The sequence below is a fragment of the Anopheles merus genome, chromosome 3R (genome assembly GCF_017562075.2).
Source record: "Anopheles merus strain MAF chromosome 3R, AmerM5.1, whole genome shotgun sequence".
NCBI classification, from domain to species: Eukaryota; Metazoa; Arthropoda; class Insecta; order Diptera; family Culicidae; genus Anopheles; species Anopheles merus.
In genome coordinates, this window is record NC_054084.1 from 12686281 (window position 1) to 12711710 (window position 25430).

Below are 25430 nucleotides of genomic sequence, written 5' to 3' on the forward strand. Positions count from 1 at the left end.
CAATACACGATTGTACCATTATTTCATAAAATATGGAACAAAAGTCTTACACATTTTATCTCTCATTGCACCAGCTTAACTGAACGCCTCATTATGCATCCGCTTCCGGTGAGACGGGAAAATTATCATCATTATTAGCTCGAGGCGTTGGAAAGCCGACGTTTCTACCTTTGTGCGGTTTTGTGGCAGCATTACCGCCTTTCACAATCCTTAGCAAACCATGGGAACGGTTCGATCTTGGGACGCTGCAGCTAACCTGCAACTGTTGTCACTCGAGAAACGAGACCGACGCACCTAACCGCAGTCAAATGTGTTGCCCGAGAAGAACAGAAGGATTCCCCAGGTGTAGAATGAAGAACACTGGTTTAGAAAATCGTTGATCCTTTATTGATCGGGTTTGAAACCCCAACCCTCTCCACCCTTATTCTCGCTCTCTCTCTCTTTCTTTCTGTCGTTTCGATCGGAGAGTGCATCAGGACACAAACATCGAAGCCACAAGGCAGGCTCGAGCGGTTCCTACAAGGAAGGCCCGATTTATCCTCCCTTATTTCGGTAAGGTGTTAAGGCAAAACCACAAACGCCGGCCTATAATCAAGCCCGCTAATAGGCTGTGTTTTTGTTTTCTTTTCTCCCTGTTGGCCCCACCCCTTAGCGCCCTGCCTTCGCTCGTGGACGGTCCATCCGCACCAGAAACGCATACGCATGGGGCGCAACCGTTTTGCCCTAATCGGAGAACCTAAAACTATTAATTATGCTTCGATTCCGAAACATTACACCCGCTCGCACGGGGCACCGCGGTTGTCAGTGGTCGTGTATCGGGGCGTTTGGGCGTTGGAAAAACGGTACAGATTTGCCCTGCGTACTCCTTTCCCCTCTGTGCTGCTCCCATCAACCGGCACCGTCCGCACCGATTATGTGTGAAGTTGTGAGAACGCGTGAGAAAACGCGCCAGCGGAGACGCAAGGACGATCGCGCGCAGGGAGCCCAGCCGTACCGAGCCTGTGTATTGTGTACATGTGCGTGCATGTGCGCGAGGCTTGCGCAACAAAAGGCATAAATAATGATCCGTTCGATATCATTAGCCAATCATTGGTTGAGGTTCGGCGACGCGATCGGGATGTGTTTTCTCTTTGTTCTCTTGCCGCCGACCGACCGGTACAAAGGCGCGCGAGCCGCGCGCAAAGAGGTGAACGCGCGTGATCGTGAGCTTTTTTTTTCGTTGTTGATCTTGTTTTTTTGCCTCTCTTCTGCCCCCCCCCCTCCGCCGATCACCGTAAAATGAAAACGTTCGTCGCTTCCTTTTGTTCAGCTTTTCTCTCCAGCGGCCGATCGCCAGCAGCCACCCCTTTATTTCGGGTGCGCTGCGCTGGGAGATGATCTGGTCGCAACCCGTACCACAAAAAAGAGAGAAAAATTGCAAATTGATCATTGCCTCCCATCTTCCACGTTCACCAGGTCCAGGTTGCGGCCCTTTCGGCCGAGTGTCTTGGAGGTGTCGATCGAAGAAATATGGTACCGGGCCGTGGTGTTGCAGAAGAAACAAGGTAGCTTTACTTCTAGCGAAATCATTCTCCTTTTTCTCCCACTTGTTGCAGTTGCTGCATTTTAGAGGTAAAGGTAAGAAGAAAAAGGAAGCAATGCTTCTTTTTTTGTTGTGCAGCCGCGAAAACAAGGTGCCTGAAAGCAGCTTTTTAAACGGAACCGGTTTCGGGAATCCTTTACCGGGCTTTGATAAGGGCGTGGCCCACAGGCCGACAAAGCCTGTCGGTATCCTTTGACGTGGTGATATGCAGTCGCACGTTCGCTTGGATGTGTCGAAAAAGAAAACAGCAACAACCAAACACACGTGCTTTTTATCTATCCATTTTGCGGGAAAATCTTTCGCGGAAAAGGGAGATGGGCACAATATGGAATGTTACCAGTGCGTTACTTACTTCAGGCAAGAGGAAGTATTTTTTGCACATAAATTCAGAAAGCATGAAATGAAACTAATAGGATTATTAGCTCGAAAACGCAAACACTTTGATTCAAGTCTTATTCATACGTATTTAATAGGCTATCAATCTAATCAACAATTTACAAGCTAAATTCCAATAAGATCTCACGAAATTTAGGTTATTTGTACCATTGAGTGTTACGGTAATTGATTTTAATGTATTTATTTATTTATTTATTCATCTTTACGCTCTTATATCAGCTAAAGTGTTAGAATTATTTTCAATTATTAATCGCATGCTCCTTTTCCTATAAAAAATTAGCTTCAAATTAGAAACATTATAGCCTCAAAGATATGACCACTAATGAACGTAGCGTTAGAACGAAAAACAAAACATCAAAAACTGCACCTGCACCACCGTCTGCGCGTGCTTGTCGGCATCTCTTTACAACCGTCCCGCGAAAGGATACCGACAACAGGCCGCGATCGTATTTCATGCTGTTTCATCGATCGCCAAATAACTTTTTTTTTGTATTGTTCTCCTGAGAAAAGGGGTTGGTCAAGAACCATCAAAAGCTTTTCAATTTTCATTGTTGCTTTTCGACGACTGCGTTCACCTGTCCCTCCACAACGCTTTACGAAACTGCAGGTTTCTCAAACTCAAACTCAAATTTGTAGCTTTGACTGATTGTTTTTTTTATGGAAATATTAGTTTAAAAAATATTTAACACGTACACTAACTTAAACCGCTATTGGTTCTGCTCTCTGGATTACTATAGGTGTGAGTAGTATTTTTTCTCAGTATTCTCAGTATTTTTTCCTATTAAGCAAAAAAAATATGCCTTCCATATTCATGTTTGGCCTGTGCATAATTCATCGATATGTATAAATCCATAACAAGGCCATTTACAATACGGTACCATTCCGGTTCTTCTGCATCCACGGACGGTAAAATTGACTGTGAAAAGGTAACCACCGGGAATAATAATGAAACTCATTAAAATGCCATCTCCCATTTGCCGCTGCACTATCGCCGATGCACACTGCAGGCGAAAACGCAACCAGCACAGGCAACCTGCCACGAAGGCCGCGAATTTCTGCACCCACGACCACGTCCAATTTCGTTGGGGGTGAATTATCGTCCCTAGCATCTGATAACTGTCCAGGACCGGGAACAGTCACGAGCTGGGAAGTTACATTCAACTACCCACTGCTCGCAAACCCAGCCCAACCTTTGGGGAAGTATCGACGTTCGTGCGGGTTCGTCGAGCCTTTTAAGCGTCAAAAAGATGGTAGCGAAAATAATTATAAAACCATCATTACCCGAGGCTCACTTTTTGCTGTGGATTCACCGGATGGTATGCACCGGTGTGAAGTGACTCAGAAGTTCACTTTTGTTCGTAATCGGTGCTACCCGTTCGCTTGATCAGTCTGTTGGCTTGACCGTGTTTGAACTTCGCTGTTACTTTAAATGCAGTGGCACTGCAGCCTACAAACGCCAATATCATTAGCGATCGAAATCGGATAGCGAAACGACGAAAAAAAAAGCCTCCAAACGAAAAAAAAAGCCTCCAAACGATGGGTATTTAAAATAGGCCTACGAAATGAAAGGACAAAATGCAGCCATACGCAGTGACGCACAAAAAGGCGAAAAAGAATTCGGTGCCACACGCCCTTTTCAGTCGCCAGCTGACCTCCGTCCCGGGGGGAATTGAACGTTGATTTCAATTTTACATTTTCAATTAAATTGTTAATGAGAACACGATACTGGCCCCAAGGGCTGGGAATTGCAATCTGATCAATTATGGTTTTATTTACTTTCAATTAAAAAGTGTAGCGTACGGGCCATTTTTGGCGAACGGTTCGACACCTAGTAAATACTGTAGCAGGTTGTTGCACGTAATTTGTGCATTGGTATTGATCCGAAACTTTGACATTTAAATTCATTTTCATAGAGTCAAATAGATACATTCATAGAGCTTGATCTGTATTCAAATTCAAAGAGTGTAAGAGCATTCATGCCGAATGTTTCCCTTTTTATATTTGAAATAGGAGACTAAAACAGTTTGTACTCAAATATAATTCGTAGCTCATAACTGGTAATACATTTCTAGTTCTTAAACAGCAAAGCGATACATCAGATTCATTTGATGTTTTGAATTTTGCACTATAAGGAGTGTACAGGGTGGCTTTGGACAGTTTGGAATGAAAAGAATCTCTAAGAAAATCCATCCAAAAAGCACGAAATTCTTGCCACAGTTGATGACACAACATACTGTACCATAAGCCAAATGATAAGGATATTTGAATGTATACCTAGAAACTAAGGTAAATTTAGGAATAAAGTATAACGATATTATTCACCCGTCAAGTTCATTTAAGAGATATCCTTATGAGCGCGTCAGAGAAGCTCAAGCAATTGAAAATATTTTTTGCTGCTTCAAATTCACCGATAAATCTTCCCCATTCAACCCAAACCCATAACAGATGGCGCTCAATTACTTGCTCGTTACCGTGCTTTCCTGTTCCTTCTAACACTTCTCTGTATATTCCACCAGCAAGACGATTACGCATCCACAAACGTTCGCGAGAGAACAAAAAAAATCGTCCAGGAAAGTCGAGAAAAAATACAGGTCAAAACCACGCTTCCTAATGATTGTGGCGTGAACTACGACGTCTTAAAGCCTGCGCGCTCGTCCCCAAACAGCTTCCCCGCCGTACAACGTGTAGAAAGCCTTCGCTCATGTCTCACTACACGAGCTGGGCGATTTGCCGCACCGGCCAGGCAGCCCTTTCCCGCTAAAGGGAAGGCACACACAGACAGGGAGGTGGGAGCACGGGAAGATGAACCGTAGCCGTAGTGGGACAGATTTAGCCCGAAAGAAACCGAACGCTGGCGCCCATCGCGCGCATGGTGTTAATTTAACCTGTCCTCCGCTTTTCAAACGCTAATTCAAAAAACCCGCGCCGACATTGCACTGGGCGCTCAGACGCGGGGCAAGCAAGCGGAGCAAACCCCCCTCCTCGCTTGCTCGCTCGTTGCTGTCAGTCTGTCGGTGGGACGCGGCAGCGAGCGATGATTTATGATATGTTGAGATGTTAACTTAATTACATTACCCTTCCCGGGGTCTGCCATGGAGAGGGCCGTCCCATCCTCCGAGGACATCGCGAGCGACCGGCGAGGGCAGAAAGCTCACAGGCCGCGGTGCAGATCCCTTGGTTTCTTGGCGCGGGCTAATCGTTTTTCTATCGAAGGCGCTTCTTTTGCTCCTTTCTGCACCTTTGTTCCAGCATTATCTCGGCCTTTCATCGTCCACTCCGTGTGGATCCATTCCGAGCCGGTTGATCTATGCTTTTTGAGGGACCAATCTCTGAAGGTGTGAAGCCAATGCTTGGGCTCACTGAGATGTATGAGAAGTATCGGATACATTTCAAATCAGCTCGGGCTTAACCGAGTGAATGCCATACATTTATCATCCCATCCGAAGGAAGGACAAAACCACGTAATTAAATGTATTAAGAAAGGTGCATGGTATCGATACGGCAACACATCCTGCCCTAGAGCAGCGCATTAATGAGAAACCAATTAAAATTCACTAGCACTCACCTTCGAGTCGGTCCTTTCCATTCAAAAAAAGTAACAACACTCTTGCATGCAAAACTTCTTCCTGTCCGGGGTGGGGTGAAGACATGCATCAGGAGAAGCAACACCACGGTGCAGCAAATAACATCAAAAAGGTGTGTGTGTTTTTAATGTGCAAGCGGAAAAACGGCCCTCCGATAAGGGCCTAATGCTGCCGATGGGCTGATTTTAATAAGAAACGGCAGCACGGCACGAACGACCTCAACTCACCAGCTCCACTCCAATGAGAAGGGGGGAAAGGAAATGCGCACATACACTTGCACAGCGACTCCCAACAGCGACACGAAAGCGCATTGCGCATCGACGTTCCGATTTGGAGCGATTTGCGCACCGCGATAAGGCGCTCGATTTTATAGCGTGTAATGAAGGGTAATCAAGGATCGACATTTTTATGTTCACAATTTATTCAAATTATGCGTTAATTATGTGCATTCGAGTGTACACGCTCGCGCACTCGGGCTGCACCGGGCCATTGCATCTTTCAGCACGGGGCAGCAACTGGGCAGCCTCGGCCCAACCGGGTAGCCCTTTGGCGGTGGCGGTGCACTTTGCTTTGATGTCGGTGGGTGGGGTTAGACCCGGTGGTAAGGACATTTGGCCTGGCAGGAACCCGGAGTCCGAGCGCGAAGCATCGCGAAGCATCGCGAACCGAAGCTAATCGACATGTGAACTACGCATTCGTCACGGGATGACGTTCGGTGATGTAAGTATGAAGAAGTCAATGCGTTTGAAGGATGAGTTTAAAGGAGAAGTTCCGAAGGGACATAAAAGACATTGATGACTAAGGGCCGATAAAAGACGAGCACAAATTAAATTATGTGCTTTTAATTTTTTTTTAATGTTGAAAACATCGCTGTACATGCGTACAGAAATTTATTGATCGTTATTGCCTCGTTGTATACTATCGTGTGAAAAGGGTAGCAAATAATAAAAGAAAGTCGTTCTTCTTAGGGATTTCAATAAAACAGAGCGAACAGTTGCTGAAATCCGTCTTGTTTGTCGAACCAGCAACCTATAACCTTCTCATTGATGTCTTCATTACCTTCTTGTTCTCTTGTACAATAGACCAAATAGTTAATAAAGGTTAAAATGATGAAAATAGGATGTCAGAAATACCAAAAACCATACAAATTTTATATGAATTAACTAAGATTGTTAAAATGTAATTATATTTATCTTCATTCTTTAAATTCGTGTACCTAAGAATCTATTCTCTATTATTTATATCATTAAATCCACTTGCATGTTATAAATCAGAATATGCATCATTTAGGCCTTTAGGTGTCTGATTTGAATATATGATTTAAAGAATATTTCAATCTTCTTCATCGAACATCAAAGATTCAAATTTATCGCAAAGCAAATCATCAAAAACAAGGACTGTTTAATTGAAAGTATAAGGGTTATTATCTAGATTCATACAGCATTCATACGTAGTCTTGAGATCTTAGGTCTTAGATCTGTAATGATTTTATTTTACTGGGTATTATTTTCGTTTAAATTTTGTTGATAAAGTCGGCAGTAAACATAATTAAAACGCTTAAAATACCCCAACAAGTTTTTGTGACTTTATGCTTGAAATTACAACACTCAAAATGAATTCAGCTTTATTCTGATGATTCTATTTCTGCGTGTCAAGCCATATTTCATACTCATTAGCTATTCATTTTCAAGCAGGTAAGGCAAGTGTGTCAATGGAGCACCGAGCTAAGTTTGCAACGTGTCACCAGAAATGCCCCTTTCCCGCAAACGCATCCGCCAAAACGATCGTATGCACTTTATGGTTCTATTCACCGTCGACCCAACCAAACCCATTGCTCAATTCGCGCCCCGATATTAATGGTCTGCTGGCGGTGCAAACGAGCGCAGAAGAGGGTTTTCAACCCTCGGAGTCGCATCGGAGCACCACCACCAACGGGTTGACCAGCACCGGCACCGATCGTGCGGTGACTCGGCAAAACCCGAGGGGGGGGAGCAAGCAATCCAGGAACGGGCCCGCAAGATTAATGTTGGCTTTGATCAACGGGTCGGTGCAAGAGACGAATGTGTCCACTTCACTCCCCTCCGCCGGCGCTGTACCGGTCCCACTGTTGGCGGGCTTTCTTGAGCGAAACCGGTAGCCGTAATCGTTGTCAATGCGGTTGTAAACAAATGTTTCCCAGATAAGCTCCCAGTCCGTTCCGTTCCATTCCCGTGTACCGTGCCGCGTTGTCGCCGGCAGGATAGCGATCGTCCGTCTGTCCGCTTTGTCCAAGGTGCGGTCCTTATCTCTGGTTGGACTCGTATCGTTGGCATCCACGCCACGCAAGACGCTGCCGACGCTCAAGACGACGGACCTGCAGACGTTCCCCCGTCACTGCGTCGTCTGGGTGATAAATGGTGTTTTGCTGCTGCTGCTGCTGGTGCTGCTGCTGGGGATGGTGCTGGTGCTGTTGCTGCGGATTTAATCGTGGCAGCGCCTCGACGAGCTTGCGCCTCATCGCGGTCATCAACGATCAATTCTGGTGTCGCTGGGACGAGAACAATGGTGTGAGAGATGTGGCGTAAAGGTGATGTCATTTGCTGCTGCAGAGTTCTTCGCGGTATGTTTAACTATTGGTTGGCTTCTTGATTGAGCTTGCTGAGTTTAAAGTGTAATAAAATTCCAGTATTATGTTTCCCGAGAAATTATTCCACAGCATTCTCTGTGATGATCTATTAAATATTGAAGAAAGGCAAACACAATCCAAAGAGATGATCCACAATAGACCCCTATTTTTTGCAACCTTATCTTCACTGCCCACCGCTTGCTGCTCGCGATCAGCCCCGTGGTAAGAATTTGCAAAACCACCACAAAAAAACTCACCGCCGATCAGCGCTTTTCATTATGTCAGCCAGCGCGCTGCAAGACATTAATTTGCTTCTCGCCGCCGCCCGGTGTGAGGAGGTGTGAAAATATCCTCCCCGCTTTAGATTTTCGTCGATCTCTAATCTGCCGACACAGACCGTACCCTTTCCATACGGGCGGCGCAAAGAACATAGCGATCCGGCGAGAACGGAACGGGCGCCCGAAACTTTCGTTCCTTTGGGTATTTTCGATTGCTTCCGAAGAGTGTCCAAAGCATCAGCAGCAGTAGGGAAACATAACAGAGAGGAATGGACAAGCGCACCGAAACAAAGTCCAACAGGCTGCGAGGGTAAAAGGTGAGAACGCTAAAGGGGCGATCTTCGGTAAGCGTCTTGCAAGTGGACGGCAAAAAAAGGCAGCGCTTCATCGAACCGATCGATCGGCGGCTCGCTAATTACAGGGCAGCGAATGCCCTCCTCGCTTCCCTTTCTGCTCTACGTTTCTTCGCCGTACGCGTGATCGTATGGCTTCGTCTTCCCTCCAATCCAACGGGTCAACCAGTGCGGGATGGGTTTTTGATGAAAAGTGCATCCCTACTGACAGGTTTCACACCGGTTTCCCCAAATATTCCATTCGGCAAGACACTGGGATGCGCGTGGACCCAGTGCCGTTCATTCATCGGGACCAGCGGTTTGAAGCCAAAGCAGCACACCGGCATCGATTTATGATCGTGTGAAATTAACCGCCCCTCCGTTCGCCGTTTGAGCAGCGCAGATCCTTCCGGGTGCAGAATCTTTTCGCTTGCCTCAACCATCAAGCTCTGACTGCAACGCTGACCCAGAAGCCAAACGCACGGCACGAACGCAAACCAATCCAGGCCCTTTTCGCAACTCACTTGCCCGTGGTTCGATTAGATTTGATTCGTTTATAATTTTCCTCTATCGATCGGTATCGCGAAACACTCCGGGCAGCGAGATTGGGCAGCGAGATTATTAAAAAGAAATTAGGCCCTAACACACTTGCCGCTCGGATCGGTGTTTGCTGCACGTTCAGTTTGATCCTCTCGGATTCCCGCACCTTCGCACCAGAAGCCAATAATTTCCGAGATCAAAGATTACCGAGATCAAGATCGGAGCGAAGCTTTCGTTTGCTCTAGGATTTCCCTTTTTGTTGTTTTGTAGTTTTTTTCACCGTCACCTCCCATTTTCCGATCGTTGGGCCAATCGATTTCTTTCCCATTTTGGTTTCGGGGATAGTTTTCTCATAGGAAGATCACTGTTGTTGCCCTAACAATTAAGTTTTTTTCTTTCTTTCCGATGACCAATTCCGTACGAGTGTCCCAGTTTTGGCTGTTTCTGCAAAAGGTGTTTTTAAGGATGGGTAAATTAATGCCATGTTTATACACGACTTATCTTTGGATTATGATCTATAGATGTGTTTCGTTTTAATAGTTGTTTGGAAATGGTAAAATAAATATAAATGATTTGGATTGGACTAATTGTTGCTCAGCAGTTTTGTAATTTAAGTCTTGTTTTATGTTTCCCTTAGAATGTTCATTTCAAGCCTTGGGTAAAACTACAATAAGTGTGACAAATTGTTTTAATTATTTCTCATGTTAGCTATTGTTGTAAACTAGACTGTCAACTGACATGATGTTTTATGCGTGTGAAATAATGTTAGAAGGGTAAAGGGTAAAAAAGAAAATGTCGTGCACTCTCAGTGCTATCCTAACAAATTCTGTTTGTTCGCTTATTTTTAAGTTAGAGCGCCTGTTTCTAAAATACATTGTTTTTCAATTAGTGTTTCAGGTTTTATGCATCGAAAAAGCTCATAGTAATGCCTTTGTAAATTTATATCTCGGTCACAATATTTGTAATTAAGCTAAATTTAACGCTCTCGACATATTGCATATGAAAAGTACTGAATATAACTACTGAATATCATATTTAGTAGTATTATCATAACTAAAAATAATGTTTCACTCTATATATTTTAAGTTAATGATTAAACATTACACAATAACCATCTAAGACAACATGTGCTATACTGTGTTTTTTGTGCTAAACTAAATAACAAGAATATGGTTAGGAATAAACAATAGTGTTGGGGTTGAATATCCTGCTGAGGGACTTAATATAACTAATGTGAAGATAAACAAATTGAAAAAGGAAAGATTTTAAAAATATTTTATTAAAATGATCTGAAATCATTTTGTTGTCAATCAATAGTTCTGCAGTTTTTGCTTTCTTGCTTCAAATATTAAGTATGAGTTAAGTACATAATCTGGAGGCAGATTTGCCTCGAGATAGGAAAAGTAGATAGAGGATGTATTACATATAGTCAAATATCCAAGTATGTGTTTATACATACGTCAGCTCAATATTAAGCGAGACGTGCATAATTAGGTACCAATCTACAGTGAGATCTACAAATCTGAATTTTTATTTGTTTTGTTACTTTGATGTTCTGAATTGAAATGAATTGTGTTTCTTTGGCCAAAATAAACTTGGTTATCTATAACTGAGTGATATTTCAATAGGATGTAGTTAGCTGCAACTAAAACTGATTCAAACATTTAATTTCCAAAGATGTAAACATATAAGTGTCAATCGCCTAAGAACAATTACACGCAATAGTGTCAAGCAAAACCAGCGAACTCATATTGGTTTGCTGACCGTACAGATTGCTGTCAAATTGACTCACAACTGATTATGTGATTCAGAACAAAACGCCAGAGAAATAACGGATGAAAGAAATCCTCTTCATTCGAATAGTGCTACCTATTAGAGCATCAGCGAAACTGCTGCTGATACTGGTTGCAGTACTGTTGCTATTATAAACGACTGAAATGATAGACGAAATCATGTTTGATTTTTTTTCAAATCTACTATGCTCTACAATAGCACATTCTTTACTTTATTGTCAGCTAACGCATCAGTTAAGCACTGTATTATTGCGTAAAAAATGCAATCATTACAAAAGTTATTGATTATTCATTGAAGAAATTACTAATTAGTGCATCTGCGACGGCAAATGACACAACCAGCTAGATAAATTACGCTCTAAAGTGTTTATTTTTAAACCTAATTAAACATCGAATGACAGCCTGTCACGAACAGAGGCCGTGTCGCTGTCCGCCTCAAACGGTAAGCATCCGTACCTCTCCGCGGCAAATGATAAGTAATTTATTAGAAAAATTTCTTCCCGCCATGATTGAGTAAGTCAATTACGGAGACAACGGGTTTTTTTACTGCTTGTGCATCACCTGCATCGTCATCGCCATCCACCGTAACCTTACTAAGTAACCGGTGTGAAGTCGATAGTTGCAATTTAGTGTTGGTGTGGTGTTGCAAGCAACTTGTTTGGGAGCTTGTTTTTTTTGCAACCACCAACAAAGCGGTGCATGCGGTACATCTTGGAACATTATTTTTCTCACACCCATTGGCCGTGCGAGCCCGGTAGCAGCCACGTCAACCCTGCTGCTAACTAAATGGACGAGTGTGAGCGCGGGGCAGGCAGACCTTTGTGAGCGGATAATTACTGAATCTAAAGCCGCTGGAAGGTCCTTGCACACTGAATTACTCTTGCGCACGAAGGGACGACGTGTTGATGATATTCAATCAGGCTTCCCGTGCGCATTGGATGTGAACGAACGACAGAAACTCGTTTGTCTCTGCGAGTAGTGGCTCACGGCAGGAATTCAACGTGTGCGCCCTTGCTGCTGGGGCCAAGTTAAGCTTTTCCTTGGATAAAGTCATTACTCACTCATCAGCCGGACCCGGTCTGGCGCGCTCGCCCCGAGGGGCTTTTCGTGTACAAATATTAATATTAAATCAACATTCGATCCCATTGTCCGTGTTCTCCAAATTGGTTTATCACACCATCACAGCACTATATCGATCGAAACGAGACGGCACGATACGGAAGCGAATAAAAACAGTCAAAAAAAGCTGTTCGGGTACCATTGCAATGTATCGAAATGGTGTCACGCCACCACAGTGTGGTAAATATTTTGCTTATCAGCAGTGTTTTGGTGTTTTTCGGTCGGCGTTTTGGGAAAACACCGACACATTCGTTCCGCACCGTCGTCTCTGGTGTCTCACTGTGCTTCTTTTCATTTCTCTCGCTCGCTCTTTCAATCTCTGTCTCTCTCTCCCTGAGGGGTGTCAGTTCATCCTTTCGAGATTCCTGCTGAAAATTGTTGCCAAACAAATGCCCTCCGGCCTTTTACGGTGTTTTCGTTTTATTGAACCAAGATTCAAGGTTTTACCGAGGAGAAAACGACGCAAGATTCAGCGCTGCTGGAGACAGTGCACCTGAGGAGAGTGTCCAGTTGGAATTGCTGTTTGCTAGAGGAATTGCCAAATGAAGGAAAATTTTAAGGACTTTTGCATAATAAAAAGGATTTTTTAAATGTTTTTGGTACAAAATTGGTTTATACAAAACATCAAGCACTTGAACAGAGACTTGTGAAGAGGAAGCTCTCGGAGTGTTGGTTGCGAATAGAAAAATAAACCTTCTAAATGCTCCAGGCTTTCAAACGGATCAGCAAAAAAAACAAACATCCAATCCAACACTAACTCCCAAAAAAACAACGACAAGCTGCTGCAAACGACTTCAAAATGTGAATAACGTTCACCACCATCCGGTCGACTGCCCCGCACCGCACCCGGAGCTGACGAGTTAAACTAATGAAGAAAATGAGTCCTTTCGCGACCCCGCCACATGTGGCACTCTGCAGAACCCCCGTACATCTCTCCGCCAAACCGGAACCGGGCAGTGGTGAAAGGGCGACAAAATGACATCCAAAACAAGCTCGAGAAAAACGTGGAGAAACCGGGGGCGCGCGCGAGACAGGATGAGAAATAAATTGCTTTTTAAGCAACCCACAGCATTGCGTGCGAAGGTCCTTTCACAAATTGTCTTCTGCTGGGAGTGTGAGAGTGTGTGTGTGTGTGTTTGCTGAGATGTTCCTTCTCCGAAAATCCATCTCGTTTCCTCTTCCTTTTTTTTGGTGTGTCACAGCTCACGCAAAGCGAAAGGAAGTCGGAGTAGCGCAAGTGAAAAAAGGAAGCAAAACTGGTTTGAAGAGCTACCACCCTTGCGACGAAACACTCACCCGCCGTGAGAGGAGAAAGAAAGCCTGCTCAAAATCAACAGTGAGCGCGACACGTGAGAGCCTTCGCATCCATCGCTCACTATGGCGCTATTGCATCGGCAAACGAGCGCGCTCAGTGGGCGGAGCTATCTGCCATCGACCAAACCGGTTTGTTTTGGTGTGCAGTGCAAGGGCTTGGCTTTTGGGTCTTTTCTTTCGCACCCTATTTTTTCCCTTGTGCTTCGTACGGTGTGTTTCCCCTTCTGTCGCAGTGTGCTTGTGTTGCTGCTTGCCTGTGTGTGTGTATGTGTAGTTGTTGCTCGACCCAAAGCAGCCAACGGTTGGAATGGTTCGGCGATGATGAATGAAATTTAGTTCCAAACTAGTTGTCAGTCCGTTCAGTACGCGCAGTCCTCTCGAGCGGTGGGTTTCGTGTGTTTCTGCCCAGCTCCGCTTCCTTTCCTTGCTACGTCTCACGCTGTTTGCGTGTGTTTGTGTGCGTCTGTGTGCAAGAGAGTGTGTAGTTGCATTTTCCTGTGTGTTGCCCTAACGTCGGCCGGAGACGGAACGGAGTCAATTCGGGAGTCACAGTCTTGGAAAACGGTCGTACGTATCGGAACGCGAAAAACGAAAACAGTCTTAAGGCAAGGGATCAGAACCTTGAACGGTTGAAGAACGAAGCTATGTACATGTAAAGTGAAACACGAACACAAAGCTCTCTCTATAAGAGCTTTAAATTTTGCGTGTGTTGAATAAAGAAAAACCTGCAGTGCTTTGGTGAGTTGTGAAAAATTAAAAACGCTGTGCTCATGATAGGAAGAAAAGGTGTAAAGTGAACCATTTTAAAAGAAGCTACCGACTCCTGCAAGTGTTTCTACTTGTGTTTGATAACCATTGTTGTGAGCAAAGCAGAAGGGCAAACAAATATTGCAAAACTATTCGAAACTGCGCGGCCCGGGCACGAGCTCATCGTGAACGAATCTTGGAGGAGGATGCTTCTGGAGGCGGCCCACGGCAACAATCACAACCCGCACCACCACCATCCCCATCTGCTGCAGCAGCCCGTGCCCCATCCGCCCCACCACCACCACCACCCACTGCATCCACAGCATCCGCATTCGCAGGCCGCAGCAATGGTGGCGGCGGTGCAGGCGGCGGCCGCCCTAACCGCGGTCAAAAGTGCGACCAACTTCTCGATCGCGGCCATCATGGCGCAAGGAAACAATAACGCGAACGGGAACAACAACAACAACAACAATAATGTCATCGTTGGCAGCAATCCGGGCGGCAACGGCGGCTCAGCAACACCGCCGGCCAACACACGGCTCGAGGAGAGCAATTATCGTAAGTTTATTTGCCTTCTTAGCACCGTTTTATTGGCGTCCTTTTTGGTGATTGAAGAAATGAGGAAAAAATAACACCTGCGATTTGTTGGGTTGCTTTTGGAAAACAAGTAATAATGGTCTTTCGGTTCTTTCAAGTGGGTTTTATCGCCCCGTTGTAAAGACAAGAGCGAAAGGTAGAGAATAAACCTCAAAGCTCATTGATACGCACTAGCCGTCGGTACTTTGTCAGCGGTTGGGGCGCGTGGCAGAGAAAAGCTTTTGGTGCGTTAGGTTGTAATGATTTGCATATCATTGCATTTGTTATGAAGCGAAATAAGAAACAAGGCAATTTTTTAATTTGTTTTTAAATAATAAAAGTCCGCTGGTTACTTTCAAGGCATTCTTGAAGGACAAGAGTTGGACAATCAAACAAAAAAATAAGTTATAGATTTATTATTATTGTAATTCAATCCAATGCAACTGTTTCATAAGACAACATAAGAAGAATTTAAAATTTCTCTTGCATTTATTCAATATTTGTTAAGTAAATCAGTTGATCTTGGCCGGTCTCGTAGTACAGTCGTCAACTCGTACGACTTAACAACATGCCCGTCATGGGTTCAAGCCCCAAATGGACCGTGCCGCCATACGTAGGACTGACTATCCTACTATGGGGGGATCAATAAGTCACTGAAAGCCAAACCCACAAGTGGGTGCAGGCAGGCCTTGACCGGCAACGGTTGTTGAGCCAAAAGAAGAAGAAGAAGAAATCAGTTGATCAAACAACGAACAAATTGTTTTTTACTAGTTGAGAACGATAATAGTTTGAACATAATATTTACATGCAATTTGATCTTATTATTTTATGAAAATGCAACTACGTGAAATTCCTAAAGTCAAATCTAGATTATGGAAAGAAACAAATGAGAACATTTTTTATTTGAAAATAAAAATTATTTGGTAAATTGCTTTGCAGTTCTATAAAATTTATTTTATTTACATTTTTGTATTCGCTTTCATGTAAAATGCTAATAATCTGTAATAAACATGTATAGACTCATTATCACAACATGATCAGACATATTATCCTGATTTAAAGTATTGCAAACATTATCTAATTATTAATTATTTAAAACATGGTTTATAGAGTGTACAAAACAACGAAACACTGTTGTAATTCTCCTTATTCCATTTTATTGTAAGAATGATAATCAATTTGTCATGACACATCTACCAACAAACTTAGAAACGCAATATTCCTTGCCCAATTTGTGCCAATCACAGAATCAAAATTCCAAAACCTTCCTGTAAATTAATGCTCTTGTATCATTATGTCAATGTTTATCTACGGTTCCTATCCAAACATACACACACGCTCACATAAAAGTAGGAAACCAAACGCCAGATATATCGCTCTATCTGCCACTCTTTACCCCAATGCTAGATGCGATCCAATTACACTGCCCCAATCACGCGGTATTCTATTTCAATTCACCAAAAGCACCTCCAACTGACCGTAGTCGTAGTGCAGGAGATCGTCCAACACGATTTGCTCGCCGTTAGGATCGTTCTAATCGGTTTTCGATCGCTTCCAAATATATACATCACAACGATCTAACCCGTGTTTCCCCCTTCTTGGTCTAACCCACAAACAGGTCCACGGTCACGCACCCCGGAACGTTCGTCCGAGGCGGCCGAGGAGGAAATCAACGTCAACGTGGAAGATTGTAGCGATTCCGAGGAGAGCACGGAGCAGCCGCGGGAAACACATTCGCGGACCGCTTCCACACCGGCCAGCGTATCCGACGAGGATCGCCTATCGCCCGAGATTGCACAGGTAAGGAAACGCTTCTAACCTTGATTATGTCGTACGAACAAGCTGTTGGAACACTTACGAATCAAGAGCGTGGAATTAACTTTGCGATTGTTTGTCGTTTCTCTACTTTTGCTACTGAAACAGAAAGCACCAAAAATTGTTGGTTCGTGCAATTCGGACGATCTGCGACCGGTGCAGTGCCATCTCGAAACGAAGGAGCTGTGGGACAAGTTCAACGAGCTCGGCACGGAAATGATCATCACCAAGACGGGAAGGTAAGCTATTGGCAACAAATAATTACATTTCTACATTTTATCCCGGACATTGATGCCAAAGGGACTGGCAGTAGTCATTAAACTTTATTTTAATTTCCCCCGTTTTTATCGTTTTCCTCCCCTTTTCTTTAGACGCATGTTCCCAACCGTTCGCGTATCGTTCTCCGGTCCAATGCGCCATCAAACGGCGGCCGATCGGTACGCCGTGCTGCTCGATATCATTCCGCTCGATAACCGGCGCTACCGCTACGCGTACCACCGCTCCGCCTGGCTGGTGGCGGGCAAGGCCGACCCACCGCCGCCCGCTCGCCTCTACTCCCATCCGGACACTCCGCTCGGGCCCGATGCGCTGCGGCGGCAGGTGATCTCGTTCGAGAAGATCAAGCTCACCAACAACGAGATGGACAAGACGGGCCAGATCGTGCTGAACTCGATGCACCGCTACCAGCCCCGCATCCATCTGGTGCGCATCGGACCGAACCAGTCCGTGCCGACCAGCCCGGCCGAGCTGCAGGAGCTCGATCACAAGACGTTCGTCTTTCCCGAGACGATCTTTACGGCGGTGACGGCGTACCAGAACCAGCTCATTACGAAGCTGAAGATCGACTCGAACCCGTTCGCCAAGGGGTTCCGCGACTCGTCCCGGCTGAATGACTTCGATCGGTAAGTTCTCGCTCTAGAGGAGCGTTGAGGAGTCGCCCTGTTTTTTCCCGGATATTAATAGCATTCCCCTTCTTGTCTCCCCTTTTCTCTTCTCCAACAGTGATCCAATGGAATCGTTCCTACTAGAGCAGCATCTCCGATCTCCACTCCGGCTGTTCCCCGACCAGGTAATGGCCCAGCTGGGCGGGGCCGGTGGCCCACCCTCGATGCAATCGAACGACCCCTCCGTCCTGCTGGAGAAGGCTCGTCAGCAGCTCCATCTGTGGGGCAACCCTTCGGCCGCCTACAGTGAGCTGATGCTGCAGCAGCTCTACCACCAGCGGCCCAACTTCGGACTGAACTTTGGTCCGCTGTGGCAAAGCCAGTGGCCGACCCAGCTGCCACCCGGCTTCCTGCCCAACGTAGCACCGCCGCCGGCACACACACCGGCCATGCAGGGCGTGGCGGCGGCCGCTGCTGCCGCTGCCGCCGCTGCTGCCGCCGCCGCCAACTCCGGCAACGGTGGTGGTTCCAGTTCCTCATCCCCTTCGGCAGCGCCTCCATCGGGACCGTCGGTTTCGCCGGAAGTGCGGCCGAAATCGTTCGCCCGCTTCACACCGTACCAGATTCCGCAGCATCCTGGTTCGCCTGCACCGCCCGGCCCGCCCGGCCATCCGCACCATTCGCCTGCGGCACGGTCCGGTTCGCCCGGCTCGTCTCGATCTCCTTCGCACTAAAAGAACACCCCTGGCCGGTATCGGTGCATGTACGTGCGTGTGTATGAGTGTGTGTGTGTGTGTGTGAATGTGTGTTTATAGCTTTTTTGTTGATCTCGGCGGACAGGGAAGCTAGAAACCACACGCAATTCGTGATAGTGTCCGGGGAGCGCATCCCGCGGCAAGTGTATTAGTATTAGTGTGCACACTAGAGAGGCTTCAGTTGAGTTTTAGTGAGTTCGTTTATAGTGGTTGTTTATTGTAATTATTAGTATCTCAATAGCGCGTAGCCGTACCGACCTAACCTAATCAACACGTAGCCAATGTTAATCGTCATTCGCGCCAGGATCGTTTTGTTTCCTACGTTTGTTTCCCCCACACGACACTAGCCCGATTCACCCGATCCCTTTCGCTGCGAAAGCAAGACGAGCAAGGGTGTGCGGAAAAGATGTCTTTTCTTGCCTTCCGAGTCTGTATTTGGTGTGAGAGATTTGTTCGGGATCGGGTAATTGTAGTCGAATGATGCTGTAAATACTGTCCTATCCTTCTGTACATATGCAACACTGGTGCACGTTTCGGCGCCGCACTCAAATCTCAAATCATACGGAAAAATAAAAATCATTATTTAAAAATCATAGCCAATAGAAAGATGCAATGTGTTCTGTGTATTTTTTCTCTCTCTCTCTATCTAAAATGTGTTTGAAAGAAATTAATTTTTGTTTTAGTCTTAAAAATGGTCGTTCGATTATTTTCTAATGAATTTGCTTTTTCGCGTTGAAAGGCAAAGAATCATAGAGCCAAGTTGTTATAATTTTGTGCTATTTTACAGTGCTGTTTTGTAATAAGGGTGATAATTCTTTAATACTTTGACTCAACTTTCTTCATACGATCTACATATATGTTAAGCGACTCCAACCAAAGAGGTTTAATGAAAGATAATATTAATCAGATTAAAAGGTCAAATATTTAACCATATTAACATTTATATGATTTATACATCATGCAAAATATTCCAGATGAATGATATTTTTCTTTTTATTTGTTCATCCTTCAAATCTTATATTCTTATTTCCCCCTAAAACATGTGCGAAAATTTCTTTTCCTTCATAGCACATTTCAATAAAATACAACCGAATAAATCTAGACGAGAGGTCAAGAATGGGAGACTCTTGAACCGCGAGTTTATCATTCCAAAAAGTCTTCCTATACTTTAAAGATTTCTCTGCAAAAATAGAACTACAATCAGTTATAAATGTGACACTCAAGAACACCATACAGCCTCAAATAAATAAATTGAGCATTTTGATTGAGCAATAAAATTGAGCAATAAAATTGAGCATTGAATTGTAGAAGAGTTCATCTACGAAAATAAGTGTACATTTCGATGTAAGAAAAATGCGTAAATTTATCAAGTTTATTTAACACTTTCTTTTGAAACTGGTATTCAACTGGTTACATGAAGGAATCTTAACCTACTACTAAAAAGTGTGAAATCTGAAAATATCCACTGTATCTGAAAAAAAACTTCAAGTCGATTATTCAGATTCACTGTCAGATTATTCTTGAATTCAAACGTCTCTTTAATAGTTTTACTAGTTTATCTCACGCAGTGGTGGCAAGATGATATAATTGGATGATAATCGATTCTTGCCTGACCTGTTATTCTCTAGTCAGGGTTAAGTATTTGGTTACATGGTACAATGAAAAACCCGTGTACATAGTATAAAACCCGTCCCATGGTCCCGTGGAATAGTCTCCACCTCGTTCGATTCAATAACATGCCCGTCATGAGTTCAAACCTAGAATAGATCGTCTCCCCGTAGCAAGGATTGACTATCCGGTTGCGTGGTACTGAATACAATCTCGAAAGCCTTTATAGCCTTCATGTCCGCGTAGGAAGTTACGTCAGATAGAAGAAAAAGATGTATAAAATCGACATAACCGGGTAACCAAGGATAAAAAGAATAATAATAAAATTGAAAATAATAACATGTATCAATCAATACCGTTGTTTTAGATCAAACAGTCCCTGTTAACTGTCCCAATTAAAACCCTTTAATTTGAATACAAAATTCCCCCAAATTTGATAGACAAATTCGTATCGAAATAGAACGATGATAGTATCCTAATGGTGTAATACGAGCCTAGGGCTTTGCTGATTTCTGATGAAAAATATAAGGCCTTATACCTTCAAAAAGGCTTGCTAATCAAGTGCAGCAGCTCGATTCATATAGTCCTCTTGATTTATTTTTAAATTATCCTCAATAACAAGCAAACAATTTTGCTTCAACTATCACTTCTACCTTTGTACTAATCTAAATACTTCAAGTATAGTTTTGGAAGATTTGTTCACCCTATTCAAATAACTTTTATACCTGAGTGAAACAAAACAAACACATTTGTGTTATTTTAGCTTTCGTCACAAAGCCACGACGATGAAACATCTGATGCCCGTTAGGGATTTCTCAAGGCATTCCATAAACCATTCGCTCTGGGAATGCAAACGGTTTATTATTATTGCGTTCTTCACCTTTTCCCTCGATTGCTTTATCACCCACTGAGCTTCTGAGCAATTTACAAATTAACTTCAGCTTCGTGTTTTGCAGCCAAAAAGCTTTGCCGGGTACCGTAGGATTTTGTTTACACGACTAATTCCATCGCCCATATAGTCATCAGCTACTTTGTTGCTTAAATGATCGACATTAGAGTTAGGCCTTCGTCGTGCACAATAAGTCAAGGCTCGCTAAGGAAAGCAATGTAAAGCTAGCAGTGCGTGTGGATCGTGGCCTCTCTCTCTCTCTCCCTCTGTCTCCTTGATTCTGGAATGGAAGGTTTTATTTCCATCAGGGACAAACCATTCCCCATCCGTGTCCTTGCATTGTCCCGGCCTTGACGGCTAAGCGCAAGAAGCGTTCCTTCCCAACTATCAACACACAGCATTGCCTTCCACGCGAAAGCAGATAACACCGAAACCGAAAAGAGACATTAATTTTGAAAAACTCTCGCCATTTCGGAGCAACCTGTCGTTTGGGCCCGCGCTGCTGAACCTTCCCATAAAACTCGCCCACGGTGGCACGTGGCACAGCCTTGCCGGTGTGCATCCCGGTCTTGTTCCTCGGCTCGTGGACGCTTTTATGGCACCCATCATGGAGACACACCGTAACAACGAGAATATCCTTCGGGCCCATTGCTACGACAATACTCCCGAGGATACGCGCTTTCCAGCGTGGCGGGACAGCTATGCATGTGTCTGTCCTCCGTTGCCGGGGAAATAATTCCGATTCGATGCACCTTTCCTCGGAGCGTGGTAACCTTCCGCCTTGATGCTGCGTGTACGCCTGCTGCTCGGGCTGGTGGGTCCATTTCGTCAGGGTCGCATCACCGAGTGTGTCGGTTTGCAGGGGGCTTTCGTGCAAATTTCCAACTCGTCGCGGGTGTGCCCGGGAAGCCTGGCCGCTATCGACAATTTGTCTGGTCACGTGTCGACCTCGGCCCGATCGGCCTTGCCAATTTATCGTGCTTATGATTTTAGCGTGAAGTAGTTTAGCTGGTTGGTATTGTTCGCCCAGTGAGATAATTGGCCGGGCGTTGCCCTTGCCCGTGCCAGTGCGTACGCTCGAGGATGCATCCTTTTTAGGGGGTTCGAGCGTGCGACACATTACTCGTTGCCGGGTGGGGCTTGAAGGTTGGACAGAAGAATGAAACGATCATCATTATCGTCATCATCATCGTCACCACCAGCATCGTCATGGTCGTGATCAAGGTGATGTACACTCGGTGCGGGGTGATGTGTCATCTAGTGCGGTAGATAAACGCTTGGCGGGGATGATGTTCCTCTCTCTAAAGACGAAGAATTGTCAATGGATTCTAATGTTGCAATAACTAAAAAATAATAATAAAAACATAATATATCAACAAAAAACGTTTTTAATTAGAGTTTTATCAAAAATTAAATCAAATTCATTAGAATATGTAAATAAATCGTAACAGGTAGACATTTGACCTCGAATTCATCAGAAATTTGATTTTATAACATTTATTGCATTGTAAGCTTAACTAAATGTTCATACATTTGCCATCTTTTTCACTCGTTATTCCAAAAAACTAGATTGAAAGCTTCGTCCCGGGAGATGTCAGTTTTCAAAGCTTCTGTTTCACTGAAGTGCTGATTCTCATAAATTTCGCTACTGCCTCTATGCTGCAGTGTTTCGCGCTTTTCCGACATTAGGTTTTTGGAAAATGCTCTATCGTATCATTTCACCCTGAAAGCGCAGCTGGGAAGACTTTACGTTCGGCCACCACGACGCAACATTGTGAAACGACATTCCAAATTCTTCGCCGGGATCGCCACTGGGACCGCACCAACGAGGGATGCAGTTTTATGATCACGTGGCGTGCCCGATACCACGGTCCACCGAAACCCAACGGCCGGCTGACGTGCGGCTGGCGAATGGCAATTGCTTCGCTTGTCGTCGCGACACCAGCAAAGCATCGAGCAGAGAAATTGCGTCGACAATGCGTAAAAGGCACCGGAATTGCGCCCAGATCACGCGGGAAAGGACAATTTATCTAGGATGTTAGTAGTGTGGGAGGGGTTTTTTTTCGCTCTATCGTGTCTCCCGTTGAAATGCCGTTGAATTTGCTGAAATTGAGATTTTATCGTGCGTCGTATTTGGCGCCCGCTCGCCTTTTCGGACAAAGGCCCTTGTATCTTGTGCGGTGTCGCGAGACTGGGTTTGCCGAAAGTTGCCCGTGGTGGTGTGACGTCGCTGGGTCGCGGTTCGGTAAGTGCATTTTAGCACCCGACAAGCAAATTGGATGGTATGAGGTGACAAAATTTCGGCGGGCCTGTTCGATGCACCGTACGAGGCGGTACGCAACGCCGGTCCGTTGAATGTGCGTTTGGCGGAGTGATGCTAAGAATTTTGCTGTAGTGTGAACACATTGACCAGGAAAACTATCCTCAGCATTTGCCAGTCGCTGACGGCGTGCGTTAATGTGGAAGGATGGTGATAGTGATTTAATAAAGAATGGACAAGGATATGCTGTGAAGGGATTTTATGTGGAAAATTTGAACATTTTAAAGTAAATTGAAGAAATTTATACTCAATCACATGTTCTTTGTTCTATTCTTCTTTTAACCAGTTTCTTTTATTTAGTCTATTTTGTACCTAAAATGGTTTTTTTTCTTCCCCTATTTGTAGCATTTCATTTATAAAAAAATGTTTTAATTTTTTTTTGTATTTTATAATACCATTATTGTTTGACGTGTATTTGCTTTAACTTCTTTCGATTTGAAAAGGGACTACATTGGTCCTTTTTTACAAGCATTTTAAATACTTAATTTACTTGCAGTCTATATTTTGTTATATTATATTTATATTTTTATTATATTTTTATAAAATGTCTATATTTTATCAGTTTAAAATGTCCTATGTTGTCAAGTTCAGTTAAGTTCAATGTTAGCATGCGCTTGTAAAAACTAAAAAAGTTATGTCGGCTATTATAGCCAAGATGACTTTTTAATAGTTTTCATTACATTAAAATAAAATTATAATAAAATTTAATATTTAAATAATTAAAATAAAATAAATATTTATTTTTTCCAAACTTTGTCTGATCTTATTTAATTTGTAATTATTGATATTGTCTCGTCCTATTTCGTCATCTCAGTTTTTGTGCTGTGAAAACTAGGAATGATTAGAGATAAAATGAGTTCTGCTTGTGTTTTCAAAGCTTCGTTTAACAGCAATGCCAAAAAAAAAACATTAAACACCGAATAATGAACATAAACAGGTTTGAACAAATCATTTCTTGCCACTTCTTTAATCACATCACACTAATTTATGTATAAAATAATGTAATTTTTTATAAAACTATTCATTGTCATCACATGATTACAACACAAATAAGATGCTACTGTAATCATAATAAAAAATAAAGACATTTTCATTCTTATTTGATTCTGAATAGCTTGCTTAAACACTAACATGTACCGCCGTAAGAGTTTCAATAAACAATTGAAATAAAAACGATAAGCCAACAATTAATCCACATCAAGTGGCCCACCGCCAACCGCGCAACGAGCGCGCCTGTTTCGTATTCTATTTTTCGCCCCATCAACAATGATGATAAAGCAAACATGCACAGCAGCAGCGGCACCACACATGCGGATATATGCGCACAGCAGCCCCGTCCTCACAAAAGGCCAACCGGCGCAAATGGAATGAAACATAAAATCAAGCATATTACCAAGCACGGAAAAGCCAAAAATCACACCCAAAAACTCGACGGGACGCCGTGGCAACCCTCAGGGGTATGAGGGCTTGCCCAACCACCACCACCACCACTACCATCACCTCCGAGTCGTAAACAAGCGTGAAATGATACCAGCGCATCGCAAGGGAAGGGGCAGCAAATACAATGAAAAGGACGCAATTCGAAAACACCCTTCAACGGGCCCTGGCGGTGTGGCAATGGTGTATGGGTGAAGATTGAGCACGAGCAGAATCCCTCACGGTGCGGAAAAGATTCCCTCGTTGGCAATGGAAAGGAAGGTACCGGGAGTGCGAGCGAAAGCGTGTGTGTGTGTCTGTGCACTAGCATTGCAGGAAAAATGAACCCAAGAAACATCCGAACGGAAAGCGATAAATTATATCAATTTAGCTAATGTCTAACACTTGTTCTGCGAGGATTAAGCGGTAAAGTGGCACTTCGTAATTGAGCTCGATTTCTTTTTGTTCGATCCCATGCACAGTGTGCCGCCTCTCCGTACGAAGGGGGAATGATTGTTTTCCTTTTGTCATACCCGTTCCCTTCCACCGTGAATTGATAGGGCACGCTCGGGTATGTATGTGTGTGTGTGTATGTGTTTGTGTATATATCTATATTTGAGCACAAGAAACGCCGCCGCCCGGGCTCGATGTTTTTCCGCGCGAGATGACGGGCGCTTCTTGGCGCTGTTCTCTCCCGGGGGAGGGAAAAGTTTTCCAATCGCGGAATCGATTTTTGCACAATTTTCCCACCACTCTCGTCCGGTGTGGTGGGATGTAGCGACGCAATTTGATGGGAACCGATCAGTGGCGGCACTCGGGCACCGTCCCGCGGGAGTGCCGGGGAACAAAGGGGAAACCGGGAATCAATTGATACGCT

General features: G+C 44.3%; 1 protein-coding gene across 1 annotated transcript; it reads left to right on the forward strand.

Moving 5' to 3' along the window:
- The first annotated feature begins 13796 nt into the window (after positions 1-13796).
- Positions 13797-18919, forward strand: LOC121597329 (T-box protein H15-like). Its single transcript, XM_041923005.1, has 5 exons — positions 13797-14848; positions 16485-16666; positions 16790-16920; positions 17053-17583; positions 17684-18919. Exons 1-5 carry the CDS (start codon positions 14497-14499, stop codon positions 18297-18299), a joined length of 1812 nt encoding a protein of 603 aa, XP_041778939.1. The 5' UTR covers positions 13797-14496; the 3' UTR covers positions 18300-18919.
- Positions 18920-25430: the final 6511 nt, after the last annotated feature.